This window comes from Aegilops tauschii, chromosome 7 (assembly GCF_002575655.3).
Source record: "Aegilops tauschii subsp. strangulata cultivar AL8/78 chromosome 7, Aet v6.0, whole genome shotgun sequence".
Lineage (NCBI taxonomy): Eukaryota > Viridiplantae > Streptophyta > Magnoliopsida > Poales > Poaceae > Aegilops > Aegilops tauschii.
The window spans coordinates 432,268,545-432,295,149 of NC_053041.3; the positions used below are offsets into that span (position 1 = coordinate 432,268,545).

At 45.1% G+C, this 26,605-nt stretch overlaps 1 protein-coding gene across 1 annotated transcript; it reads left to right on the forward strand.

Annotated features, from left to right (window-relative positions):
• The first annotated feature begins 16,915 nt into the window (after positions 1–16,915).
• LOC109757607 (polyadenylate-binding protein-interacting protein 8) lies at positions 16,916–24,433 on the forward strand. Its single transcript, XM_020316429.4, has 10 exons — positions 16,916–17,533; positions 18,013–18,123; positions 18,227–18,271; positions 19,561–19,633; positions 19,719–19,831; positions 19,943–20,002; positions 20,758–20,805; positions 20,901–20,969; positions 23,884–23,945; positions 24,044–24,433. Exons 1-10 carry the CDS (start codon positions 17,123–17,125, stop codon positions 24,099–24,101), a joined length of 1,050 nt encoding a protein of 349 aa, XP_020172018.1. The 5' UTR covers positions 16,916–17,122; the 3' UTR covers positions 24,102–24,433.
• Positions 24,434–26,605: the final 2,172 nt, after the last annotated feature.

Genomic DNA, 26,605 nt, shown 5'->3' on the forward strand with positions numbered 1-26,605 from the left:
AAAAAGTGTTCGGACTTTGTTGCCGTAGTGCGGAGCGCAATGAATCCCCTGGCGAATTAAAGCGTACCAAAGTGTACGGGTGCAATCGATAAGAATAGCGAAATAAAATGAAGTAGTAAGCCCGTTCCACATAAGTTGGGCCGCAAACTGTTTTCATTATAATTTGATTAATACATCAAAGCATATTTGTACAAATAGTGCGATAGGCAACAAGGCTATTTAACATGCCAAGACCAAGGGGGAGCTGTGTGCGGGTCGTGAAAACAGGTAGAGTGATCGTCAAGAAGACCACCTAGAGATTCCCCCCACACGTCTATGCTGCTTGCCGCCTTGGCATATCCATCCTTCGAAAGAGTCGATGATCAGGCCGTCGTGAGGGGCCTATGGAAAAGAAACCTAAAAAGGATAAAAAGAAAACAGAAAGTAAGTGTGCCCGAGGAAGGTCGAGCCGTATTATGGACCACAATCAAGTTGTGCCTCCGTCTTTGCCCATGGTATTTTGAGTACGTAGTTATGTACGCGCGGTACGTACGCCGCCATTTGGTCGGGACTGAGACGGAGGCCGAATTGCTAGTCGAACTCCTGACAAGCTGGACTGTCAAGATGCGGAGTAGTCCGGACTCATTTGACAGTGTCCGGGAGCTTGGCCGCTGAATTGATACTCTGCTTGATAAGGCCGCTCTGTACTTCCGCTACCAGGGCCGTGGTGTGCTCCTCGGTACGGAGGGACCGTTCCGTGTTTCCATTGACTGTTATGACACCGCGTGGTCCGGGCATCTTGAGTTTGAGATAAGCATAGTGTGGCACCGCATTGAATCGAGCAAATGCATTTCGTCCGAGCAGTGCGTGATAGCCACTGCGGAAAGGGGACTATATCGAAGATCAAGTCTTTGCTTCGGAAGTTGTCCGGGGATCCGAAGACGACTTCCAATGTGATTGAGTTCGTGCAGCGGGCCTCTACACCTGGTATTACTCCTTTAAAGGTAGCTTTTGTGGGCTTGATCCTTGATGGATCGATGCCCATCTTGCAGACTGTATCCTGATAGAGCAGGTTGAGGCTGATGCCGCCGTCCATGAGGACTCGCGTGAGGTGGAGTCCATCAATGATTGGGTCGAGGACCAGTGCGGCTGAACCGCCATGACGGATACTGGTCGGATGGTCCCTGCGATCGAAGGTGATCAGGCAGGACGACCATGGGTTAAATTTTGGGGCGACTGACTCTATCGCACAGACGTCCCTAAGCACGCGTTTGCGCTCCCTCTTGGGGATATGGGTAACGTATATCATGCTCACCGTTTTAACCTGGGGGGAGGGGGAAACTTCTTCTGTCCCCCTGTGTTCGGCGGACAGGGCTCCTCGTCGTCGTCCTCACTTTGCGACACCTTCTCCTTGTTCTCTGTATTTAACTTGCCGGCCTGTTTAAAGACCCAACAGCTTCTGTTGGTATGATTGGCTGGTTTATCGGGGGTGCCGTGGATCTGACATGGACGATCGAGTATGCGGTCCAAGTTGGATGAGCCCGAATTGTTTCTTTTAAATGGCTTCTTCCGCTGGCCAGACTTGGAGCCACTGAATCTAGCGTTGACCACCGTGTCATCGGTATTGTCACCGTTGCTTCGACGCTTGTGCCTGTTGCGTCGGGGCTTGCCGTTGCTATTTCTGGCTTCAGAGGTGCCAGGTCCGCTTGCATTATTATTGCTACGGGCTAGACAGCTATCTTCACCTGCACAAAAGCGGGTCATAAGTGTCGTGAGGGCTGCCATGGACTTCGGCTTTTCTTGGCCGAGGTGTCGGGCGAGCCATTCGTCGTGGATGCTATGCCTAAAGGCCACTAGGGCTTCGGCATCCGGACAGTCGACGATCTGGTTCTTTTTAGTTAGGAACCTAGTCCAGAATTTCCTGGCTGACTCTTCGGGCTGTTGAAATATGTGACTTAAGTCATCGGCATCCGGAGGTCGGACGTATGTACCTTGGAAGTTGTCGTGGAAGGCGTCTTCCAAGTCCTCCCAGCTACCAATAGTGTTTTCTGGCAGGTTGTTTAACTAGTGTTGGGCTGGTCCCTTGAGTTTTAGCGGGAGGTATTTTATGGCATGAAGATCATCACCATATGAATATGGAGAAGAAAGTCCTCGATCCATACCATGGGATCTGTCATTCCATCATATGATTCGATATTCATGGGTTTAAACCCTTCTGGGAATTCATGCTCCATTACTTCATCACTGAAGCAGAGGGGGTGTGCGACGTCATACGAAGAGGTGGCCGTCCAGCGTCCGGTAAATGGCGGGTTTTGGGCCTGCTCTTCTCCGGCATCATCGTCCATACCGTCGATGTCTTCGGAGCCGTAATCGAGCATGTCAGTTAAGTCCTCGACAGTGGCTATGAAGTGGGTGGTGGGTGGGACGTAAAATTCCCCGCTCTCAGCCCCCAGTCCGGGCTGGGCGTATTTCGTACGTTGCTCCTCTGTAATGACGAGGGATCACATCAAGTCCAGAGCCTCGCTTAAAGGCGAGGTTTGGCCAGGGAGAAAAGAGTCCGTGGAGTACAGCGGGAAGGAGACTTCTTGGCCGAGCTCACACGATGCTGACTCCGAGGGTTCGGAGCCAGTGTCCAGAGAAGAGTCCGGCTTCCTGATGGTTGCCAGCAACACTACTTCCTCCGGCTCTCCCGTAATGGGCTTAGTGGCAGTAGGCAGTCCGGCGGGATCAGGAATCCCGTCTTCGGACCTGGCAATGCGCTCCGGATCTAAGGCCAGAGCGGAGGTTGGGGCCGTGAACCCTTGGAAGATCAAGTCTCCTCGGATATCAACGACATAATCCAGATTTCCAAAACTAATCTGGTGACCTGGGGCGTAGCTGTCGATCTGCTCTAGATGGCCAAGCGAGTTGGCCCGCAGTGCGAAGCCGCCGAACACGAAGATCTGGCCGGGGAGAAAAATGTGACGCCCCCGATTCAATCGTACACTAATCATGCACGCAAACGTGTACGATCAAGATCAGGGACTCACGGGAAGATATCACAACACAACTCTAAAAACATAAATAAGTCATACAAGCATCATAATACAAGCCAGGGCCTCGAGGGCTCGAATACAAGTGCTCGATCATAGACGAGTCAGCGGAAGCAACAATATCTGAGTACAAACATAATTTAAACAAGATTGCCTTAAGAAGGCTAGCACAAAAGTAGCAACGATCGAAAAGGCAAGACCTCCTGCCTGGGACCCTCCTAAACTACTCCTGGTCATCGTCAGCGGCCTGCACGTAGTAGTAGGCACCTCCGGTGTAGTAGGAGTCATCGTCGACGATGGCGTCTGGCTCCTGGGCTCCAGCATCTGGTTGCGACAACCAGGTAGAATGGAAAGGGGGGAAGAGGGAGAAAAGCAACCGTGAGTACTCATCCAAAGTACTCGCAAGCAAGGATCTACACTACATATGCATGGGTATATGTGTAAAGGGGCAATATCGATGGACTGAACTGCAGAATGCCAGAATAAGAGGGGGATAGCTAGTCCTGTCGAAGACTACGCTTCTGGCAGCCTCCATCTTGCAGCATGTAGAAGAGAGTAGATGGTAAGTTCACCAAGTATCATCGCATAGCATAATCCTACCCGGCGATCCTCCCCTCGTCGCCCTGTGTGAGAGCGATCACCGGGTTATATCTGGCACTTGGAAGGGTGTGTTTTATTAAGTATCCGGTTCTAGTTGTCATAAGGTCAAGGTACAACTCCAAGTCGTCCTGTTACCGAAGATCACGGCTATTCGAATAGATAAACTTCCTTGCAAGGGTGCACCACATAACCCAACACGCTCGATCCCATTTGGCCGGATACACTTTCCTGGGTCATGCCCGGCCTCGAAAGATCAACACGTCGTAGCCCCCCCTAGGCACAACAGAGAGGTCAGCACGCCGGTCTAAATCCTATGGCGCAGGGGTCTTGGCCCATCGCACATTGCACACCTGCATGTTGCGTGGGCGGCCGGAAGCAGACCTAGCCTAGCAGGCGTTCCAGTCCAATTCGGCGCGCGCCGCTCAGTCGCTGACGTCACGAAGGCTTCGGCTGATACCATGACGCCGAGTGCCCATAACTGTTCCCGCGTAGTTGGTTAGTGCGTATAGGCTAGTGGCCAGACTCAGATCAAATACCAAGATCTCGTTAAGCGTGGTATTATGAAGTAACCGCAAACGCCGACCAGAGCCAGGCCCACCTCTCTCCTAGGTGGTCTCAACCTGCCCTGCCGCTCCGCCACAAAGTAACAATCGGGGGCCGTCGGTAACCCAGGCCCACCTCTACCGAGATGGAGCCACCTGCCCCTTCAGCCTCCATCTCCGAACAGTATCATAACTAATGTAATAGTATAAAGTATATATCATATGCCCGTGATCACCCCCCGAAGTGATCACGGCCCAGTAGTATAGCATGGCAGACGGACAAGAGTGTAGGGCCACTGATGGAATACTAGCATCCTATACTAAGCATTTAGGATTGCAGGTAAGGGTAACAACTGTAGCAACAATGACAGGCTATGCAGCAGAATAGGATTAACGGAAAGCAGTAACATGCTACACTACTCTAGTGCAAGCAGTAGAGAGAAGAATAGGCGATATCTGGTGATCAAGGGGGGGCTTGCCTGGTTGCTTTGGCAAGAAGGAGGGGTCGTCAACACCGTAGTCGTACTGGGTAGCAGCGGCGTCGGTCTCGGTGTCTAACGAGAGAAGAGGGGGAAGAAACAATAAATATAATGCAAACATAAGCATGACGATGGAAGACATGTCAATGCGCGGTGCTAGGTGTGCCCTAACGTGGTAGGAGGTGGTTGTAACACCCACGATGCAGCTATATCTCCCACGTGTCGAGGCACGACTTAGAGGCATAACCGCATTGTAGGTTTTGTCGCAAGAAGGGTCATCTTCACACAATCCCATGTAATGAACAAGAATGGGATAAAGAGAGTTGGCTTACAATCGCCACTTCACACAATACTTAAATAAATCATACATCAACCAGAGTACACACATAGGTCCGACTACGGAACCAAAAGAAAAGAAGACAACCCCAAATGCCAGATCCCTGATCGTCCCAACTGGGCACCACTACTGATCAACATGAAAAGAAACATAGTAACGACCAAGGTCTTCATTGAACTCCCACTTGAGCTCGGTGGCATCACCTGCACTGGTGTCATCGGCACCTGCAACTGTTTTGGTAGAATCTGTGAGTCACGAGGACTCAGCAATCTCACACCCGCGAGATCAAGACTATTTAAGCTTATGGGTAGGAGAAGGTAGTGAGGTGGAGCTGCAGCAAGCACTAAGCATATGGTGGCTAACATACGCAAATAAGAGCGAGAAGAGAAGCAACGCAACGGTCGTGAACTAGAAGTGATCAAGAAGTGATCCTGAAACTACTTACGTTCAAGCATAACACAAGAACCGTGTTCACTTCCCGGACTCCGCCGAAAAGAGAGCATCACGGCTACACACGCGGTTGATGCATTTTAATTAAGTCAAGTGTCAAGTTCTCTACAACCAGACATTAACAAATTCCCATCTGCCACATAACCGCGGGCACGGCTTTCGAAAGATAATACCCTGCAGGGGTGTCCCAACTTAGCCCATTATAAGCTCTCACGGTCAACGAAGGATATTCCTTCTCCCGGGAAGACCCGATCAGTCTCGGAATCCCGGTTTACAAGATATTTCGACAATGGTAAAACAAGACCAGCAAGACCACCCGCTGTGCCGACAAATCCCGATAGGAGCTGCACATATCTCGTTCTCAGGGCACACCGGATAAGCTAAGCGTACAGGTACCGACGTAACCCAAGTTGCCAAGGGATGGTCCTGCACGGTGCTCTAGTTTGGACCAACACTCAGAGGAGCACTGGCCCGGGGGGGTTAAAATAAAGATGACCCTTGAGTCTGCAGAACCCAAGGGAAAAAGGCTTAGGTGGCAAATGTTAAAACTAAGGTTGGGCCTTGCTGGAGGAGTTTTATTCAAAGCGAACTGTCAAGGGGTCCCATAAATCACCCAACCGCGTAAGGAACGCAAAATCAAGGAACATAACACCGGTATGACGGAAACTAGGGCGGCAAGAGTGGAACAAAACACCAGGCGTAAGGCCGAGCCTTCCACTCTTTACCAAGTATATAGATGCATTAATTAAATAAGAGATATTGTGATATCCCAAAATATCCATGTTCCAACATGGAACCAACTTCATCTGCAACTATCAACGCTGTAAGAGGGGCTGAGCAAAAGCGGTAACATAGCCAAACAACGGTTTGCTAGGAAAGGTGGGTTAGAGGCTTGACATGGCAATATGGGAGGCATGATATAACAAGTGATAGGTAGCGCGGCAAAGCAATAGAGAGAACAACTAGCAAGCAAAGATAGAAGTGATTTCGAGGGTATGACCATCTTGCCTGAGATCCCGCTAGGAAGAAGAACGAGTCCATGAAGAAGACAAACGGACGTAGACGAACGAATCCTCACAACCGCAACGTAAGCGGAACTATCAAGGAGAAGCGCAACCGTAAAGAAGCAAACATCACGGTAAACACACAATCATAAACATGGCATGATGCACAATCAAGTATGATGCATGTCCGGTTTAAAGAGGCATGGCATGGCAAAGTGCACAAACAAAACTGCAAGTTAAGTGGAGCTCAATATGCAATGAGTTGCATATTGACAGAACACCACATCAATTGTTTAGTTCTCTCGGTTATGTACCCAACAATATTAAATGTTGATTAACATGGCAAGAGGTGAAGCATAAGTAAACTAACTATTTAGGCAAGTTTAAATGAGGCCGGAACAACAAATAACAATTCCGAAAAATCCTCATATGCATATTTTGGAATTGGTACTGTTCTATCCTAAAGCATATTTTAGAGTTCTTAAACATGCAAAGTAATGCTTCCATGTTAATCTATGCATTTTTCCACCCCATTTACATATAAAGTTTATTAAATTCTGAGTTACGGTTAATTAGTTATGAAATAAATCATTTTAGCATGGCATTTGAGCAAAATTAAACAAACAACATTTTAAACATTTTAAACATGGATGCAAATAGCAGATTATGAAACTAGATGAAATCCTAAGCACTTTACATGTTGAAAACATTTTAATATGATGCATGGTTAATTAGTTATTAGATGCATGAACATAAGGGTTTTTCTGCAAAACAGTAAAACCTGGGATAATGCTATATTCGCAGAACTGGAAAAAAACATGACACGGGCCGAATCTGTTGGGCGGACTGGGCGCAGGATGCGGGTGCCTCACCATGGGCTCTTGGCCCGGTCGGTGCTGGGTTCGTCTACTGGCGCAGGACGCGGGCTGCTGGGCTGGAGGCGATCGAGGCCTGGTCCACGCCGGCGCGGTCAACGCACGCGGGCGAGCGCTCGTTCGTCTCTGACGAGAGGAAGCAGGCGGCAGCGGGACTTGCAGCGTCGGCGGACCTCCGGGAAGAAGATGGCGGCGGCTGGGCAGAGCTGTGGGCGAGGAGCGGCAGCGCGACGGCGGGATCCGGCCAGGAAGGGCCTACAGGCGGCGGATCCGGCGGAACTGGAGGCGGCGCGACGAACTGGGGAGGCGACGGCCTCGGCTCCTGCAGCAAAACGACGGCGAGGCGGAGAAGTCAGCAGCGGCGCGGCGCGAGGAAAAGAAAGGGGCCGGAGGCGACGCAAGGAGCTCACCAGCGGGTGGTGAGGACGACGCAGAGGCGACCCGAGGTCACAGGTGAATAGGGCGGCACGACTCATCTCCATGGACGGACGGCCATGGCGAAATCGAGACAGAGACGGGGTTGGGCAAAGGAGGCGCCCACGGCGTTGGACTTGGCGAAGCAAGGGAGCTCCGGGACGAGCGGGATGCGGGGGTGGACGCGGGAGGACGGATCCGTCAGTCACCCGGCTGGGCCTGGTGCAAACGGCGGCGAGGGAGCTGCGGCCAACCATGGTTGTTCCTGGTACAGAGAGGGAGAGGCATGAGAGACGAGGGAGAGAACCAGAGGGAGGAGGGACGGAGGAGAAGAAAAGGGGAAGGGGCAACGGGGTCCTGGTGGTGATGCTGCTCGTGATCCCCTCGGGATCGAGCAGAGGAGGCGCTGGTGGATGGAGGGGGCTGTTGATTGGTGGATTCGAGATCGGGAGGGATCCTGAGGTAGATGGTGAGTTGGTGGCGGCGGACACTGAATGGATGGGACAGATCCCCTAGGTTTTAGGGTTTGGTCTCAAAATAGACTAAGAGTGGACTATATATATGGAAAGGAGGGAAATTTGGATCATCCGATTAAAATTGGATGGTCGAGATAAAATAGGCTATGGAGTCCAATTAAGAAAATGGAGATGTTTTATAGATGTTTGGGGATGAACTGTATGCAACGGTGATGACTGAGCGGGTCGGGTTCGGGAGAAGTTTCGGACGAGCAAGCGAGGGGGTCTGTGCACTTTACAGAGAGACTCCGGTTTAGGCAAGAGGGAAAAACGAAGAACAAGGTTGGTCTCGGAACGGTCAACAAAAGCGAGGGGGGACGCGGCAACTATGAGCGGATGCAAGTTTTATGAAAACATGCGGATGCAATGCGATGCTGAATGCAACAAACAAATAAATACACACAACGATAACGAAAAAACATGGAAGCCGTCTGGAGCGTCGGTCTCGGGGCGTTACAGTGGTACCGGCGAAGGGGGGAAACATCCGGGAAAGTATTCCCGGTGTTTCGCGTTTTCGGATAGATGAACCGGAGGGGGAAAGTTGCGTGTTTGCTATGCTAGGGATGTGTGGCGGACGAACGGGCTACGTATCCGGATTCGTCTCGTCGTTCTGAGCAACTTTCATGTACAAAGTATTTTCATCCGAGTTACATATTATTTTATATTAATTTCCAAAGTTTTAATCATTTTCTGGAATTATTTATATCTCGAAAATAAATAAGAAAAAGGCTATGGGTACCCAGCCAGTGTATGGAAGGGTGGGCCAGTTGACTGGGTCAACTGCCCAGTCATCATTGACTGGTCAAAGTGAACAGTGGTGGTGGGTCCTTGCTGTCATTGAGTTAGCTTCCATTAGAGTTTAACTAAACAGTTTAATTAATATTAAGTTAATTAAGCAAACTTAATTAGGTTAATTATTTAATTAGTATATATATATATAATTTTCATTTCCTTTTTCATTTTTCTTTTCGTTTAACAGGGGGCTAGGCCCCACCTGTAAGTGGCTCAGGCCACCTCCCTCCTGTGCACAAACGCGCACAGGGGAGGGGCAGGGGCGCGGTGGCCGGACCTGGCCCCGGCAAGGCCATGGTCGAGGCCGGCAGCGGGGTATGCGGAGCAAGGCAGAGGGTGTGGTCAGACGTGACGAGCGGCCAGCGTGGCAGAGCAGGCTCGGCGGTGCAGCGGCAGGGCGTCGGCCGCGGGGTGGAGTGCGAGGCGGGCGGCAACAGCACGGGCAGGCGATGGAGGCAGCAGGGGAGGCTGCGGCGGTGCGGGCCACGGCAGGTGCGAGCGCTCCGGGGAGGAGCAGCATGGCGGGTGCGGCTTGGCGCGGCTGCGGGCGCGCGCGACGGCACGCCGGGCGGGGCGAGGCTGCGGTGAGCGCGGTCGGCGCGCGTACGATGCGGTGGTCAAGGGCGTGCGCCGGCGCGGTGGTCGGATCGACGACGGAGAGCAGGGGGAGCAGGAGGCTGGTGGCCTCACCAGCGTTGAAGAGAAGCGGGGCGGCGAGGCTCGTTGGAGCCGTCGAGGTGGAGGCGAGGCAGCGACGGTGGAGCGGCGCCGGGCGACGAGGTCCTCGGGCAGCGGCGCGTGGCGGCGCCGGGAGCAGAGCGCCGTCCAGATCGGGTCGAGGAGGAGTTGAGGAAGGGGCTGCGGGGACGAGGCAGGGCGGCGGGGTCTGGCGACGGCGCGGTCGGGGCTCGATCCAGAATCGGGCGAGGGAGAGGGAGCGGAGTGGTTCGAGAGGTGGGGGAAGTGGGGATAGTGGGGGTGGGTTAGGGTTAGCGGGGCGTGGCCTATAGGCCAGGCGGGCGTGCGGGGAGTGGGCCGGCCTGACCGGCTGAATGGCCGGCTGGGCCACGAAGCCCACTGGGGGAGGGGGTTCTGTTTTCTGTTTTTAACCCTTTTGATGTTTTGCCTTTATCTTTTCTGTTTATCATCTTTAGCCTCAGTTTTGCATTTCCTTTTAGTAACAAATGAGTTTTGTTTTGAACAAAACTTGGCACATAATTCCAACGCAATATATTAAGATGGAACAAAAAAAGTATGGGGTCAAAAGGAGTTGTCTAACCATTTTTAGAAATAGAAAAGGCCGATTTAATTGTTGTTGGACCAAAAATTAATTCCCAGGGGCATTTGGGGAAATCAAAAGAGGTTGGTTCCAACATGACAAATATCAAGGGATTATTTGCCACACTTTGAACATTTTAGATTTTATGTTTGAAAACTTTTATTTTTGACTTAAATTTAAATTTGAATTTGGACTGGATTCGAACTAACGCGGGATTAACAACAGTAACCGAGGTGACATGGCATCATTAGCAGGGAATTACTGTAGTCTAATTATCCGGGCGTCACAATTCTCCTCCACTACAAGAAATCTTGTCCCGAGATTTAAGAGGGGAGTAAGGGGGAAAGTTCTGGTTACAAAATTCTAACGGATCTTCTCGTCTTTGGTTGCTCTTCTCGAAGAGGTCGATCCATTACATTGACATCTTCATTTCTCTGCTTAAGGTCATCATGGTGAATTCGTCCTTTCCTTCGGGAACTCCATTGTACTTAATAATAAGTAAGGGGCAACATGACAACGTTAGAATGCTATAAGGGTAATCATCTGGGGGTTATCCCATGAATGAACACATGAGTTTCTCTCGAGTTGAACAAATAAAACAAATCGAGAGCAAGGTAAGAAGGTGCAACAAGAATTTTCAAGTGGATAGGCAATCGTTCGTTGCCTGAAACAGAGTGTGAAAGGGGTGCACAACAACGAGAATAAGTATTGTGTCTGATACCAGAATAGATCACTAGGAAGGTGGTCCATGAATTACATACGAGGCCACGCGCAAGGAACAACCTTGCGAACAGGGGTGTACAGAAGAGTCGGGTTTCGATCCTGTGGAACTGTGGGTTATGGGCCCACCATGTGGGTAAAAAGTAGGAAGAGGGGTGACGTCTTGCACGATCATGTAAGCAAGGCACGTCAGAGAATAATCGGTCAATTATGTTGGCAGCATCGTTGGTACCAAGGGCGAGGGACGAAGAGAACCATTTTCCTACTCGTTGAAACGAGGCGGACCAATAGGCAAAGTTCTCGTCCATCGGTGGTTACCGGAATGTCATCAACAAAAGTAACAGGGTCTTACTGACACAGTTGTACAACGAGGTGTTTACTAAGCAGGGAATTATCATTGCTCAGTTAAGTCAGATTACAAGAAAGGTTAAACAAGACAATGGAAAGGAAAATGCGATTATCAAGTTTAAACAGAACAATGGAAATGAGAATGTGTATACACACATATTTCGGGGGTATATCCTTCCCAAGGACAAGCGGAGCATGATATTCATGACAGGATAGAAAGTAGAAAACCATTTTGGTAAGGGGAGAGAAATTTCATGACTTTACCCATACAACGATGTTTGGATAATTTGATTAAGAAAATTTAGCACTGTGCTTCAAATGTTCTTATTGATGATAGGAGTACCACAGACATGCGTCGAGATAGCATTGACATGGCCTTCAAGCAAAGGCCAGACTTCGGATATACAAAGGATCCATCAGGATAAACTTATTAAACAAGGCATTCAATTTCCTCGTGGAAAAATGGTTAACCTTGTTAAAAAGGAAACTATAACACTAGGTCCTCCGGTCAGATGTGCTAGGCATGACATCACCTTACCGGGTCATATGAGGATCAATGTTATAACTCTTGGAAATATGTTCCAACCATCATATCTGACCGAGATTCAGGTCTGATCAGTGTTAGGATACCCCAGACTCAGGATGCCTGAGAAGAAAAGGTGCAACACAAATTGACGAGAAGACATTGTAAGATTCTCGGGAAATGTACTATGGAAGCGAGTTCCGAAATAAGAGCTCATCATTAAACCAATGAACGGATAAGGAGATAGCTGATGAACTCAGCGACAATTCATCGAGATTTCCAAAAGATGGGTTTCCACAATTATGTGAACAAGGAGATAACATTAGTCAGATCAAATGATATAATGATGTATGCTTGAGTAAATCATACATAATTAAAAAAATGGTTGAAAGGTGCAACCGACATATGGGCTTAGGTAGCACGATCAATGTTAGAATGGTGATTCGATAACCAATGGTCTAAGAATGAAAGGTCAACCATTAACTTCAAGCAATAGGGTTGCTAGAAGTTTAGAATTTACACATCATAGACCATTTGTCGGTATGTGTAACTTACTAATCATCGCACACGAGTACTCGCAGACGCATCGTGTGCGATACTCCTAGCCACCGCAAGCAACTAGTTTGCATTTTTTTTTGTACACGCAGAATCACACACGAATTAACTGTAGTAACCGTGTGTGTTATAATTTCTCATCGCAAACAGTTCATCCGAGTGGGCTGTTTGCCGCGTATCACACACATCTTGTTTACACGAATCGTTTGTGTTCTTTTGGCTCATCGCAAACAGTTCATCTATGTGAACTGTATGCCGCATATCACACATATCTTCTTAAGCTCAACCGTTTCTGTTGTGTTCCCTAATCGAAAACAGTTCATCTGAGTGAACCGTATGCCGTATATCATACACACCTCGATCTGGCTAACCGTTTCTATTGCATTTCCTAATAGCAAACAGTTCATCGGAGCGAACTGTATGCCGTATATTGCACACACCTTGATATGGTTGCCCGTTTCTATTGTTCTGTCTCATCGCAAACAATTCGTATGGATCAACTGTATGCCCCGCATCTAAAATCTGAACCGTGTTTGATGTATCCACCATTGCAAACGTTTTGCATATTTTTTGACTTTTTTACATCATCATTTGCGATTAATGCATCGCACAAAGTTTCGTCGAAGGGTCTTTGATTGTAGTGTCGCGTTAGCAGCATCCTGCAGTAGTGGTTTGCTGTCCAAATATTGTCTTTTCGTATAACGTGAATTAGGTACATACAAGATACCAAATCAAAATCATTGGAAATGTCCAATTTGAAAAAATAGAGGAGGTGCCCTACACCTAATGAAAGTTTTGGTAGAGTGGATGATCTAACCTTTCATGAAGGCGCTTTCAATTTGTCTCAATGACTTGATCCATTCTTGGTGCCACTCTCGACGCCAAATACTACACATAGCCATGGATTAGTCCGATGGACTTGTATCACATATATCCACAAACCCTGCCTAATAGAGAAAAAAATGCTTGATCTGGCATGCAAATCATGTTGTCACTTCTGGTGAGATACCGAATTACAACCATAATCACCTACTTTATCTCAATAAGCATATTTCGTAATAGTTAGCAGAGAAACCCTTGGGGCCAGGAGCTTTGTCTTGAGAAATCCCATATACCTAAGAGATTCATCCCGACTAGCTTATTTATCTCAACATGCAAGGACGCCACCTCATCATACAACTATGGATGGGATAATGCTCACCTCAACATGCAATCATGCATGGGAAAAGACCCACCACAACATTCCACCATGCATGGGAAAATGCTTTCCACTTAGTTATTCTACTTATATTATAAATATTGTTTTATATATACATGATCAAATATAATAAGTCATGTATTTTTTTATTTTGGTTCTCATGTTATCAATCTAAATTTTTACCAACTAATCCCCGCAACAATGCGCGTGGTATCCTCTAGATTTTCTAATTACTCGCCCACAGAAATCCAATTCTTACGGCGAAAGATCAAGAGCCAATATAGAAACTGAATCCAAATTTAAAGTTGTCGAAATGTTTCTTGGAGTGCTAATCAAGTCCACAAGGAAATCCACAACTAAATTGTCCATGTCCTCTTGGGAAGCAACTTCAAAGTCACCCCGGCTAGTGCTTAAACATACAATTATGGTGCCAATGCTTACTGTAAGTGCATCAAGTGCCCCCTTAGTGGTTTTGGAGTATTGAAGACAAATAAGTTAGGGACTAATGTGTTTGTGAGTGTACACAGGAGTTATAGTCCCTGAAGATTTGGTTTAACCCATGGAAGACAACCCCTAAAAATATATTTCTTCAAATGAAGAATTTGGTGATGAAATTGGTACGGCCTTTGAAGAAATTAATGTGAAGACTATGAAGCTTGAAGACTTTTGTTTTCATAGTTTCTTTCTTCTCATTTGAGTCATAGGAAAATTTGTACTGTTAAAGGGGGTCTAGGTGAAACATATTTTACATTTCCAAAGTGATGCTCAAACTTATACATACACAAGACGCTTCGAGTGAAGCCTTTGGAAATCTCTGGAACAACTGACGAATTTGCTAGCGACGCCGACGAAGTTCACCTGGTCGCTGACGAATTTGGTCACACTGAGGAGTTATGATTTCGCCAGTGCGATCCGCCTATCGTGAGGAAATTCAGTGCCCCGATAAAATTGAGAGTTCGACTTATGACCGTTGTTGCGCCGCGTGCCAGCTGTTGAGTGGATCCTTATCCTGACAATGGTCATGTCTGAGAAGGGCATTTATGACATTTCATGTCGGGTTGCCCTGGCTATAAATAGTCGCCCCCACAACCACTTATTGGTTGGCTGCTATAGAGAGAACTTGACACTTGTCATTTGAGAGCAACCCATCCTCTCACTACTTTGAGAGAATCCAAGTGAGGAAAAACCCAACCAGAGACAAAGTGATTTGAGTATCACTGAACTGTGTGACCGGCCTGTTACCTTTGAAGATTGTCATTCTTCCAGACGGTTAGGCGTCAAATTCTGAGCACCCAAGAGTCATTGTGGTGTGCCGGTGAACAAGTCTGTGAAGGTCTTGAAAGTCTACCTTGAAGACTTACCATGAGTGATTGGGTGAGGCCTAAGTGACCTTGGCTCAAGAGGAATACAGCGAGGACTAAGTGTCCTCTAAGTTCATCTCAACCGCCTAAACCAGACGTACATTTGATACAACAGCTGGAACTGGTATACCAAATCGCCGTGTCTTCACCGAGCCAACCTGGTTTCAAATTCCTCACCCTTACCTTTAGTATTTCCGTTGCTGAAGAATTTGCGATCTACTTTCTGAAGAATTTGAACTGAAGACTTTCATCACGCTGTTTTCATTTCTTCAGTTCATCTTCCTCATGCCTGTATGCCTGTATGATTGCATGTTCTTCACCTGTATGTATCTTGTATGCAAGCTTTCTGTTCCTGTGATGATTTAGTTCCCTCACGTTTCTATTTCTTCACTCCGATCTTCGTCAAATTCATCAGAGTTTGACGAATTTCTAAAAATGTCCCATTCACCCCCCTCTGGGAGTAAACCTGCGTTTTCACTTACTACATGACAGTGAAAATAGGTAGTTCTAGAAGATATCCCGCGCGTTGTTGCAGGGATTGCTTGCAATAATTTAAATAAAAATAATATATATATATATATATTGTATTTGATTATTGTATAGTTGTAAATATATATAGAATATATTTAATTCATATGCATGTTGAGAGAAATATAATTAGAATGATTTAAGTTGGGATGTGTGCATGTTGAGAGAGAATATTAATAGTAGTTTTCATGCATATGAAGAGAAACAGCTAGTGGGATGATGAGGTGGCATATATGGTGAGTTTACATGTGAGCATGTTGAGAAAATTGACATAGGAATCAACTATTTAGGTATATAGGATAGGATAGGACTAGGGTCACCTTCCTTCACCATATCTCGCTCCCCTTTTCTGATTACCTGAATCTGCATGGTCTAATTTTGTTCTTAACTTCGACACAAAAATACACACCAAAGATTGCATGCATTACCCCGTATATTGATATATAATTATATTTATATAGGGAACCAATGTATACTGACCTATACACTCCTAAATTTATAACGAGCTATACAATGCTAAATTGATGTATATTTACATTTATCAGGGGAGCCACTGTACAATGACATATACAACGCTAAATTATAAAAAATGTACGTGAAAAAAGAATTTCTACAGTTTCAGCTAAAATAAGTAATAACTAGTATACAAGTATCTAAAATATGTATACACCCAACACATTAACACAACACATGGTCATTCTATTGCGCGCTTAACATCAGACAATAAGGAAAAAGAAAATCATACTTCCTCCGTCCCGAAATAAATGTCTCATTTTATACTAAGTTTAGCACAAAGTTATACTAAAATTGAAGGTTGGGACAATTATCTTAGGACAGAGAGAGTACTTGTTTTGCTCTTATTATGAGCAGTAACATACGACCACCTAACCCTCAATCAGATCTGCCAGATGACATAGTCTCACCAACCTCTGCACTCTACCCTCTCGTCCCAATACCTATCGTTCAAAACTCCCAGCAGTTTAATGCGCACCGCATAATAATCGGTGAAGCCCATAGTGAGAGTTGCCGGTCATCTCACTTATGTTTTCATACGTGCACGCTGACTCCGCAAACATGGCCGCAAGCTCAGAAGATCCCACCGTTCACCCCGATGACCCGCCATTCTACACACCCATACAACTCAATCTCTCTTTAGAAAGCTTCCACGCAAAATGATAATTTCTCTTCAAGAAAGTATTTTTTCGGCGCAAAGAATAGATGAATAAATAAACGGATAAACACGATGACAGAAGCGTAATGGACAGAAACAAAGGCGAATACGCCCCACACCGATTTATTTTCCCCCAAGAAAGGACTTTGTAGCGCACGGAAACGAAAAGGAAAAGGATATTAGTCGCAGTAGAGAAAAGAGTGGGCTTGGGCACCTATTTATAGCCAACCTCCCCGAAAGCGATCTCGCTCGCCTCCTCCACGCTTTTTCCCTTCCATTCCTCCCTCCTCGCAGCCCCAATAAATAATAAAAACCCAACCCCACGCCCAATTCCTTAGTCCTCGATTCGATTTTCTCGCCAATTCACGGGCCGCTAGTGCCGGGGGCGCGATCGGCGGTGAGATTCGTCGCCGGGCGGAAATGGTTGCCGTGGCGGCCGAGGGCCCGATCCGCGCCGATGCCGTGCCGGCGGCGGCTGGGGCGGGCGCGGAGAGGGCCGATGCGGCGGGCGCGGGCGGGGCGGCGGCGGCCAAGGCCAGGGAGGACGAGGTCAGGGAGTACAAGAGTGACGTGAGGAAGCTGGAGGAGCTGTTCAAGAAGCTGAACCCCTCCGCGGAGGAGTTCGTGCCGCTCTCCCGCCGCCAGGGGGACGGCGCACGCCGCCTGTCGGCCGACGCGCCACTCTTCGTCTCGCCCGCGATCGACTACTATGCGCCCCACCACCCGTTCCAGCATCAGCAGATGCACGTGCTGCAGGTGGTCGGTGGCGGGGGCGGAGCGGGCAGAGACTCCAGCAGCGACGGATCCGCCAACGGCCAGCCGAATCGACGGGTAAGCGCGAGCCGAATTGCCGATTCGGGCTCGGTTTTTTCGATTTGTTTCGCGTGGCGCTTTGGAGTGGCGACGCCTTGTGGCCAGATCAGTCGATCAGATTTGAGGTTTATGATGATGTTGATGGGTTTGGGTTTTTTTGATCTCTCTCTCACGCGATCGGCTCGGAGGTTGATCTCTTTTCTAGGGTTTTAGGTGTAGTTGGGTTTTGATATTAGCACCACCAATTTTGGATGTCGCGAACGTTACTTTGGTGAACGGTTTTTTCTCATAGATCGATTGATTTCTTCTCATCTCTTGTCCGTTTAACTGGATTCGTGTGGTTGACTTCATATCCGTTTGCTTTTCAGTTGTTGTTAGTTTTTTTTCACATAAATTTGTTTGTCAATGCTAATTCTACATTTCACCATGTTTGGGTTTTAGGAGGCAGCACTTCTTTCTCGGTTATATTGATCACCTGCATTGGTCTGTGGTTACAGAGAAGGAATGGCTTCAACCAGGGGAGACGTAGGATGGGAGTTCGGCCAAGGCGAACTGATAGGGAGGATAGTGTACGGCGAACTGTCTATGTCTCAGACATTGATCAACATGTGAGAATATCAAAGAGAATTTAGCTGTTGTATTAGTTTCTTCTTTTCAGTTTTTGTTCCTAATTGACTGACCCCCACACCACCCCACCCCATCGATTTGCAGGTCACTGAACAGAAGCTTGCTGAGGTTTTCTCAAACTGTGGTCAAGTATGCTCTTAGACTCCTTACTATTGAAAATATTATTTGTGATAGCATATGATGCTTGTTTGTCCGTATATCCTTTTTTATATCTTGAATAAAATAAGCGATCTGTTCTTAATGGCTTAAAATATTGCATGACAGAACTATTTAAGTCGAATACATCATCTTGACAAGTAATCTATGATGAGTTCATATATGTTTTATATCTTGAATCCAGTATGTTGGAACACATTTTTGTTTGTATTTTGTGGCGCACAGCAAGTATGGGTTTGTACTGTGACTACAGTTGTACAAATATGACTCCAGAGTTTTGACTCGTTTAACATATGTATAATTCTGTTATTTTCTAATTAATTATTTAGTTATTCCGCCAATCCTCTTTGATCCTTGGCATAAGAGATAACTTGTCCCAACCCAATAGGAATATGGCCTAACCGTTGTTCTTACACTTATCTATTAGTATAGTTTAGTTATCCCTGTTAGTTAGTTATAAGTTATCAGTTACAAACCAGCATATTCGTGCCACACTTGTACCTGCTGCCAATAAAGGCGGGGCGCCATTTGTTCATTCATCTCAGAAATCCAACTAAATTGATCAAAACCAAACAATCCTCATTTAAATAACCCAACCGCTAAAGTTTCTAATATTAAGTGCCAGCAGCCTTTGGGGACAGAGAGATCATCTTATGTTGCACCAATTTTTTATGCACATCCCTTCGGTCATGTGCTTGCACCAGCTTTTGTACTTAAATTATTTGAGTCCACGTCCGCTGTTACCAGGATCTCCTGCGTCTTCTGTTTTTCTTTAGCTCCCGTATAGACATAACATGCTCAAGTGTTACTGATCTATCAGATATTTGGTTTCAGTCATTCTGGAACGTCCTATCCTAATTGTCATAATCATCAATTGATGGGAATTAGTATCTTCTATGAAACAGGCGTTATATCCCTATAAACAGGTGTTATATCCCTATAAAAAGGTGTTATATCCCTATACACCGAGTTTAAAGCGATGTGGCGTAAATAGTTGTGCATAAATACACCCCCATCCTGAAAATTGTCATAATCATCAATTGATGGGAATTAGTATCTTCTACGAAACAGGCGTTATATCCCTATACACCGAGTTTAAAGCGATGTGGTGTAAATAGCTGTGCATAAATACACCCCCATCCTGAAATTCCTGGATCTGCCCCTGCTTTAAGTAGTTGCTATATATAGGCAATATTGGATACTTGCTTGTTTATGTCATTGTTGAAACTCAGTAATGTTATAACCATCTTTTGCACTTGTAGGTGGTAGATTGCCGTATCTGTGGTGATCCAAACTCAGTGATGCGCTTTGCTTTTATCGAGTTCGCCGATGATGGTAGTATCTTCGACATATAAATTGCTATTTCATAACTCTTATGTTGTAAGAAGCAATCCTGGATGAATTTCTGCTTTTTCTGCAGTCGGTGCAAGAGCAGCTCTAACGCTTGGTGGAACCATTCTTGGTTTTTATCCTGTCAGAGTTCTGCCATCTAAGACTGCAATTTTGCCCGTGAACCCCAAATTTCTTCCTCGAGTAAGTGAACATATTTAGTCGCATAGTTTTCTGCAAATTTGGATCCTACTAGTAGGTGATTTCCAAGCTCTGTAATAATATTAGCCTGAATCTGCTCTCCTTTTTGTGCAGACAGAGGACGAGAAAGAAATGGTATCCAGGACTGTGTACTGTACTAACATTGACAAAAATGTATGCTGCCCTGTCTTTCATTTCTGTTACGCTTACAACTGAGCAAGTAAATTATAATAATATGTATCCCGAAAGCCTGCAAAAGCGCGAGTTGCACTCTTTCCTTTTTCTGGTGAACAGTTTGAGGACTAGCTTGTTATGTTGGTTTGTTGTGATTGTAAACTTAGTAACCTGATATGGTATTAGGTACCTGGAATTAGCTGGAACTGAAACCCCTTTCCTTGAACGAATGTACATAAAGATGACCCATTATGATGGGTTATGGGTTCCCGCTAGCTATTGCTAATTTTAAAGCAATTCCTTCAATACCACATGATACATTACATTATACGAGTTGAAGACTAGGCAGAGTCTAAAGCAGATTGTCCTTTCAGACTTGCATATAAATTTCAGTCATATGTCTTAAAATAGGGGGTCGATATTAGATCTTAATCGGAATGGATGGCTGAGTTTATGTGTCTACCAGATTTCTTTTGTTTTGATATCCCTTTTTATAATAATGTTGGTATTTTTTGTAAGTGTAATGTGCCAATACTCCCAAGTTAATATTTAGAGATGTATTACTTCATTTCTTATTTTGTAGCAGTGGCCATTTCAATTATGATCTAGAATAAAGTTAAATAAGCAAGCCAAAGGACAATTCGAAACGATAAATCCAAACATCCTTGTGTTCTTTGGTGATTTCACATGGAGTTTGATATGGTGATTGTATTGCATCTTTCTGCTTTCTTAGTTATCCTTTCATGAACATGTAGGTTCCAGAGGATGTTGTGAAGAATTTCTTTGAGGGAATTTGTGGGGAGGTATGTTCAAATGCTTTTATCTTCCTAACACATGTTTTTATATGACTAAGATGAGTCATTTCCTCAAGACATTGGTACTTTCCCTTTCCAATTAGGTTGCTCGACTGAGGCTGCTCGGTGATTACGTGCATGCCACGTGCATTGCCTTTGTTGAGTTTGTTCAGGTAAGCAAAGCTTGATACTGTACTCAAATTCACCATAAGTTATCAAGAATATACTGTTTGACCTTCCAAATGCTGCTAATTTCCTTGGAGTGGATAGCGTAGATAAATAGAAGATTTTCCTTCTAATCCAATAACTGTTTTTTTTTGCATAATAAAAAACTGCAAAGATAGAACTAAGGAAACCTTTTGTGTTTGTAATTATCCATCTGCTACACTATTTTATTCTATAGAAGTGTTATTTTCACAGTCAAACTTAATTTGACCATCCTTTGACATTTGCATTGCGCCACACATCATTTTCTCCTTTTCTTTGTATTACGTTTGATCATTCCTTTGCAATGTCAATAATCAGAAACACAATGTTTGTTCTTACAAAAAACATCGGATATTAGTTGCCAAACATCTGACCATTCCTGTGATAATTTCTTCACACGTATCTTCTGTTTTCCATTATTAGAAACATGATATCTGTTCTTACAGGAAACATCAGATAAATTGTAGAGTGGCCAAACATTTTGGCCTCTGGTGCATACTAACGACAGTACTTCAACTTCTTGTCATGATAACAATCTGGAAAGCTGCTCCAAAATAACACTAAGAATGCACAAAATTCCATTCAATCTGAATTCTGAAACCATCCTGCAAAACATGCAGCAAACTGCTTGCTTTATGATTTGAAACTCAAGGACATTTTTTGCTCACCAGAAGTGCTGAATCCTTCTGGAAAGCAGCAGCCATCTCATACAAGTCGCGAACAACATGCCCCACTAGTTTCGTTTTAATCCCCACCGCGTAGATTCTGTGTTATTCCCTTCATCTGCAGTATAGCCTTCATGTTTAACCAAACAGCAACTGCAGAACATCACGAAGAGGGATCAGAATGCATTTTGTTCTTAACCAAGGTCTCTAGGTGGGGGCAAGTTCCACCCAAAATTTGTAAAAACATGTTGTATCAGACTTCATGAACCAAGGACTGTCACTAGGAACAAGCTTGAGCTTTGTATGATTGACATTCAGAGTTATATTCTGAAAGCGAAATGCACATTGCACAATGTTTTAGGTTAGCCTAGCTACTGGATTCAGACCCAAACTGCAATGTTTCTGACAGATCATGAAATTGACAAGTAAATTTATGTTCTCGTCATCATTTGATCTTTTTCTTTAGAAGACAAAAAACTGCACGGACATTAACTTATCTAGAAAGGCGCATCCGTAGAAACTGAGTGATGTGTACTATATGGTGTAACATTACCTCAGTTCTGCCAGCACCTTTTCTTTTGTGATTTCAGTGTTTTTAAAATATTTTGCTTAAATTTTAACCACATCTATCTGATTTCTCCCCACTAGATTTTTTTAAATTTCGAACACTTTTTTGGTAGTAAGATTATGGTCAAAAGTAACCCCTTAGTCTAGGATATCTCTCCGTTGGTTTAATTATCCAGCTGCTAATATTGCCATAAGCTGATTGACAATGATCAGGAAATCATTAACTGGTAACTGCTCGGTTGGCTGGCGAGTAGGGGGTTAATAGGCGAACGGGCCAGTTAATCGGCTATTCGGTTGACCACCAAGCAGGGATTATTTGGCCACTTAACTGTTCTATCGGTTTATGTTTTGAGCATTACTGATTGATTCCCATATTCTTTGCACCAATCTGTCATAATATTCTATGCCACCACCTAAGCCCCAAAATAGATGGTGCTTTAGAAAGAGCAGTCAAAGTTCCCTATCATTGACAACTAATTGTTAATAAAAAAATATTTATTTTAGTTGGGTGGAAATGTGGAAATGATCACCGGCCAAGTTTTGCCTAAACCTTTTGTTTTGCGAGTTCGGTATATTTTTTAATCTTCCTTCACGCGGTTGCTTACATTTCAACCAACATTTCCCTGATTTCTCCTATTAAATCTTTCGATTCAAAATGTGATACTGTCCTACCTGTTTGAAACATTTTGTCCATAGTGAAATATTTGTTAAAAGAAACCCCTTACTCTATTATATTCCTGGGTTACTGGTTTAATTGCCCAATTACCTATCTTGCTATAAGCTGATTGGTCCCCATTTTCTTTGCGCCAAGTTACCATAATCTTGTACTCCCTCTGTCCCATAATATAAGAACATTTTTGACACTACTAGTAGTGTCAAAAACGTTCTTATATTATGGGACGGAGGGAGTACTACCTAAGTCCCAAATATACGATGCTTTAGAAAGTGTGCAGTCAAATTTCATTATCATTAACAACTGATTGTTAAAAAGTATTTATGTTTTATGTGGAATTGTCATCATTGCGTTTTTCATAAAACTTGTTCACAATATAATATTGTATAATGTTTTACTTAAGTATTCTGTGCAAAAATAACATCAAAGTTTCATCTATTTGGGAATTGGGGGTGTTAAGGATTTGGTTATTCAAGTGCTGCTTCCACTCTTAACTAGTTCAAACTAGTGTCTAGTCACTTGGAAAGTTTCAGAAGTTGGGATAAAAGTAGAAAGCTTTTATAAGGTCCATATGGTAGAAGTTTTGGTCTGATGTCATTAGTCAGTAGAGTGTATCTTAGCTGATCAAGTTTGGAAATACTATTATGATTGATTCATAGTTTGTTGCTACTCTTGCTATGTTCAAACATGAGCCATCTTCTACCTAATTGCACTCTACATTTCTTATAAGCACGACACATTCAAGATTCATTACTTATTAATTATAATGTTCTCCTTGGTATATTATTGTCTAATTTAATGTTGTTCCTTGCAAAAAAATTAAAAATCTACTGATTTCGTTTGTGTGTCAGCATAATGTCACAACTGATTGATTGAAAGCTTTATACCTAATTGTTATATTTCTATGTGATGTTTTTTTGGCCTTTACAGTCTTGTCTAGCCCTTTTGACCTTTTTCTTATATTTGTACATGTAGGCAGAAGGAGCAATTTTGGCCCTGAACTGCAGTGGCATGCTTCTTGGCTCCCTTCCTGTCAGGCAAGCACTTGCTTCCCATGCGTGTTTTGAATCATTGTTACTTGTAAAGCTGATTTACGGCGATGTACTCAACTGTTTGCTTGTTCTGGATTGTGCAGGGTGAGCCCATCCAAGACCCCAGTCCGCCCCCGTTCGCCTCGCGCGATGTTGCACTGAGTCTGTCTCGTCTGAAGCCGGCGTCCAGGGCAGCAATTCCGGGCAACAAACCCCTAGTCGTGGCCTTAGAGACTGTTGCGTCGCGGATCAGTAACTGTCGTTGAAGAGAGTGAGTGTTACCGTTTTGGTTATCTAGGCTAGAAGAAGGCCCTTCCTTGCTGATCAGATGAGAGACCCATCTGTATGTTCTTCGCTGGGAGCTCTATTTTTACTTCTTCTTTTCTTTTGCTATATCCTTATTAATCCGTTTGTTAATTATGGATGGATGCTGTAGCTGCCTTCGACAGGCACTGGAACAATAATGTCTATGGCTTGTCCTATTTCGACTTTGATTCTCACTGATGTTCATGTGCGTGTCGCATAAGATTGCTGCACTATGCATGCTATGCAGGCTATCTTTTTGGGGTATTTGACTGTTGCATGTGGCTGCGTGTGGCCGTGAGAAGCACGGCGGTTTCTCACAAATTTAGAAAACCCGATTCACATATATGCGCATCTTGCATAAAGTACTTCGGCACAGACTTTTATGTACGTAGAAGAAATAGGACAACAACTAGCTCAGTATTTGATTTGGTGATTGGGCATTCCAGCCTAATCATACTGAGCTCTCCAATTCATACATCCAAACTTGGCCCGAGTTTAATTTTGACATGTACTTCTATCTAAAGAACCCTAATTTGAACGAAGCTGGAGTTTAATTTGGACGACCCACTTAAATCTAAAGAACGTCTGCATTAAAATTTCCTTCTTCCATAGCCTTTAATTTGAGTGGCATGTGCGAGCTCTATCTTTAAAATTTCTAGAACTTGAACATGTGTAGCTCATGGGGCTATGGATGTAACCATGGTAGGAAGGCTGTTTAGGCCCCGTTTGTTTGGGCTTTTCCTTTTGCAGTTTTTCACTTTGGCAAAAAAAGGCACAAAAGCTTCTAAATAGGGACTTTGTGCTTCGGCTTTTTGTGTTATGAATCAATATTGTTATATGATGGTATAAGCCAAAAGCTGGAGCAAATAGCACCAATTTTGTAGCTTTTTTGTTTTTTTTAAATGTCGCAAAAGTCCAAACAAACAGGGCCTTAGTCCTTGAATGTGACCTTCAATTCTTGGTGAGTTTGAGGATGCCTTCGATAGATATGGTCTAAAAGGGGTGTCACTCGTTCTACTGGAAATCCGTATGTACTCATCTTCTTTGATCCTTCAAACACCCTCCACAATTGTCTAACCACATGCTTGACCACGAGTGCCCCGGTCTTATCGTGGTGTTCTGCTCTTGCACGCCTCACCACTATTACCGTGTGAGTCTCCATTGTACCAGCCGAGTACCCTATGTCACAAACCCACACCTTCTCCTCCCCCCCCCACCTCAGAGAACCACTGGTCACATCTGATCGATGTCGAGTCCACACTTCCCCAGGTCAGTGAGCTACACCCCGGACCACGTGTGATGGCAAAAGTCTCAAAGCTTGACGTTATCAATCTTAGGTTCCAACTTCTATGCTTTCTGGCCATGTCTCGCCCCAAGATCAACTTTGAGAAGAGCGAAGTGATGGTCATGAGCTACCCTCTTGAACAGCATCAACAGATTGCGAACAATCTAAACTACAAACTATCCTCCTTTCAAATAACCTACTTAGGGGTGCGTCTGAGTGACACTAGGATCCAAATTAAGGACCTTGATACACTAGTAGAGTAAACCAAGGCTAAGGTGGAGCCTTGGCACCACAGGTTTACCTCCAAGGAGAGTAAAACCATGCTAATTAACTCCAGCTGATCTAGTCTCCCCATGTATATGATGGGGATGTACATCCTCTATAGGGTGTCTATGGATCCTTTGATAAGGAAGCTAACAACCATCAGAAACACCGCATGGTGAAATGAAAGGATATCTGCAATCCTGAGGACCGGGGGGAGGGGGGGCTTGGCATTCTTGAGTTTCATTGTCTGAATTACTCTAATATTTTAAAAAATGGGTATGGACGACCTTGAGGGATGAAGGAGGATATGGATGTAACTAGTAAAGGCTAAATATTTGCATAACCGCCCCCTCCTAGCCTATGATGACACACGAGGCTCCTAGTTTTGGATGTCTCTCCAGCGGATTAAGCATGAGATCCATGCGGGTACTAGCGTCTCCATAGGTGATGGAGAGGGCATTCTATTCTGGGTTCTGGCTCAACTAGTGGCTTGGGAGGCGCCTACTTAAGGACAAGTTCACCTTGTTATTTGTCATATGCTCGGACGCATCACTCATAGTGCCCTTGGCTTTATGTAGGGAGCCAGATCTCGTTTAGATGTACATTTGGACTAGAGGAAACTATGACATGTGCGAATTGCGGGCCGGACCTCCGGCCTTGCTTTAGGGGAACTCCAAATGCGTTGTCATGGCGCCTCGTTCGTTGGAGGATCTTCTGTTCCAGGTTGGCCCACCGAAGTCTTTGTTAGTCGTCGAGCCTGTCCTGGCTCTGACCTCTACAAAAGGCCCTTTTGCCGCAATCAAGATTTTCG